The sequence below is a fragment of the Rhincodon typus genome, chromosome 46 (assembly GCF_021869965.1).
Source record: "Rhincodon typus isolate 14 chromosome 46, sRhiTyp1.1, whole genome shotgun sequence".
Taxonomy (NCBI): Eukaryota; Metazoa; Chordata; class Chondrichthyes; order Orectolobiformes; family Rhincodontidae; genus Rhincodon; species Rhincodon typus.
In genome coordinates this window covers 7,232,793-7,235,542 of record NC_063377.1, presented here as the reverse complement: position 1 = coordinate 7,235,542, position 2,750 = coordinate 7,232,793, and the positions used below count along the sequence as shown (strand labels likewise).

At 54.3% G+C, this 2,750-nt stretch overlaps 1 protein-coding gene and 1 long non-coding RNA gene across 6 annotated transcripts in view; one reads left to right on the top strand and one right to left on the bottom strand.

Moving 5' to 3' along the window:
• Positions 1-2,750, top strand: part of LOC125487875 — a 17,943-nt gene that overhangs the window by 9,013 nt on the left and 6,180 nt on the right. The gene's annotated exons all lie outside the window — the stretch shown is intronic.
• ubap2l (ubiquitin associated protein 2-like) overlaps positions 51-2,750 on the bottom strand; it is a 49,606-nt gene continuing 46,906 nt past the window's right edge. For all 5 annotated transcript variants that reach the window (XM_048620371.1, XM_048620372.1, XM_048620374.1 and 2 more), the window contains 3 exons: positions 2,460-2,533; positions 1,110-1,298; positions 51-248 (listed from right to left, as the gene is read on the bottom strand). In XM_048620371.1, the coding sequence (XP_048476328.1) occupies positions 150-248; positions 1,110-1,298; positions 2,460-2,533 (362 nt within the window). In that variant the 3' untranslated portion in view covers positions 51-149. The remainder of the gene's footprint in view (positions 249-1,109; positions 1,299-2,459; positions 2,534-2,750) is intronic.

Below are 2,750 nucleotides of genomic sequence, written 5' to 3'. Positions count from 1 at the left end.
CCACTCTTTCCCTACACGATCGAGCGAGGAGCGGGGGGGGGGGTGCGGAGGGGTTAGAGAGGGAGGGTTGGATGGGGAGGGAGAGGGGCCCCATTCGGCCAGGGTTCGGGTAGGGGTTGGAGGTCGCGACCCCCTTCGCCCCGCTCTGCTCAGTTGGGACCCCAGTAGCCTGAGCTGTTGTAAGCAGACTTATTCCCCTGCGATTTCTGTTGGATGCTGCTGGTTTGAGTACGCTGGCCTGTTCCGCTCTTGAGAATGGGGGTGGCGGGGGCAGAAAGAGGACGGGGGAGTAAACAAACAAGAAAAAAGAGAAAAATGTTAAAATCATTCACCGTGCGAATTGCCGCCGAGCGTACCCGATTAAACCCTTTCCGAAGCAAAGCACCACCCCCGCAACCCCTCAAAAATCAGACCTCTGGGAGTTTTATTTGTGGAGTATCTCTCTCTCAGCCTGTCCCACAACGCTGCAATGTCGGAGGCCTGGCAGCTCCCAGAAAAAGCGACCTTCTTTTCTCCCCTTACTTGCTGTTTCTCGAGGTGTCGCGGGTCAAGAAATAAAACAGAGGCTCAGGACGCAGGGGAGAAACTCATGCTCGTGGTCACCCCTTCCCCAAATTCTCCTCTTCAAGTGATGCCCACGGGAACATTTCCCTTCAACCGAGGCAGGCAGTCGAGTCAAACCGTTCACTCTGAAAGACGAAGCCCCCGATCCTCCAACACTGCAGCGTTCCCCCTCCCCCACCTCGGCGCTGACCCTCCGACAGCACCGCCCTCTCCCCTGGCACTCTCCCTCCGACAGCACCCCGCACCCGGGAATGCTGGATCGGATCTCGAGTCACGATCAGGATGACCATTGCCAGCTGCCAAAGGGCACCCGGCAACCCATCCCCTGCAGTTCAGATCGGTTCGTTCGTGTCACCAAGTCACTACAATTTGCCAGCAAAGGGCCACAGACGCAGCACTCAGCGCCAGATGGGAAGGAGGACAACATTTAACCCGTCCAGCCAGAATGCAACAGGCGGGGGACTTGACACCACACAACGTCAGCTTTTCTTTTGCGGAACGGGGTGTAAAAGCTAGAGGTCAGGAGCAGCCCTCGCCCTGCATACCTGGCCGTCCTGTTGGAGATGCAGGATCTGCGAGTGCATCTGCTGCTGGTGCGGCGCCAAGATGTGCATGAATGGTGGAGGGTAGCCGGCAGCGGTGGCAGGGTTCACAGGGCCCGCACTGCCCAGTGCCGATGGCAGGTTGAAGGAGGCAGCCGGAGTTCCAGTGTGAAAGCCCTGCTTCTCAAAAGACTGCGACAGGAGGCAAACGTGAGAGAGACGCAGTGAGAGGAGAAGCACAGAGAGCAAGTGAACGGGAGGGTTGGGTGGGGGGGGGGGGGAAGAGAAAGAGAGGGGGGGGGGGGGGGGGGGGGGGGGGCAAGTTAAAAGGAGAGGGGTGGAGGTAAGAGGAGAAACAGATAGAACGTGCACTCAGAGAACATACAATATCAAAAAAAGGGGACAGGAACCGATACTGGTCCTTTCAACCCCAAACCAAACCCCTGTTACAGACTGTGTTCACTGGCCCTGCTCTGGTCCTTAAAGCCAGTTTACGTCCAACTATTCTAAACTCACACTCCAGCAAATGGCCTGTAGCTTTGTGCGCTTTGGAGTTCCACATGATCATTATACATGATCCTGCCTCTCCTACCCTTTCAGGCAGTGAGATCCAGCTACCTATTCTCCTCAAACTGCCTTGCAACTGCGTGCTCCTTCCCTTAACCTTAATGACCCCTCTACCAAGGGAAAACATTTCTCCATGTCCCTCCATTTTTTACACGTCAAACAGGACTCCCTTAGCCTTCTCTGCTTGAAGGAAAAATCAACCCCAGCCTCTCTTCGTTGCTGAATCTCTGCAGGCCAGGCACCATCCTGGTTAATTTCCTTGGCACCCCCTCCAGTGCAATCACATCCTTCCTATATTACAGAGACCAGAACTGCACACAGTACTCCAGTTGTGGCGCAATCAAAGTCCTTTATAGCTCCAACGTAACCTCCCTGCTCTTAAAAGCTGCGCCAGGACTGATAAAGTATCCCGCATCCCTCCTGAACCACCTTCGCAACCTCTCCTGCTGCTTCAAGTATCTATGGACACAAACTTCAACCAATCCCTCTCATCTGCATTCACCATGGACTTCCTTTGCCCAGTCAGTATCCAAAAATGCACCACCTCGCACTTTTCAGGACTAAATCCCACTTGTTCAGCCCGAATATATTGTCAAGGGGGTGTGAGGATTTCCTCGTGGGTTTCTGCTTTCTGTTTGGGGGAGGTAATAAAAAGAGTAGGCACGCCCTTAACGCAATCAGAGAGAGCGCGTCTTCCTTCCAGACCACCCTACTGAACGTGGGGGCAAGCCTCTTTGATCGCACTCGGTCCCCCGAGAGGTGTTTAAAATCTCCGGTGCTGCTTACCTGCTGGGTCTTACTGTACACAGATCCTGAGATGTCTGGGACACCCGTGTTGCTGGAAGTCACTGACACACCAGCTAAAACACCAAAACAAAGTGCAGTGAACAACTTGCTCGCGATGGAACTTGCTCGCAATGGGGGTGGGGAGGGAGGGGGAAGACGTCACTGGGCTAGTGATCTAGGTTCGAATCCCACAGCCAGTCGAGGGTAGGATTTTATTTCAGCTTATAAGTCTGGTGTTGGAAGCCACTCTTGAGGAACGGCGACGACAGTCATAGATTGTGGAAATAAAAA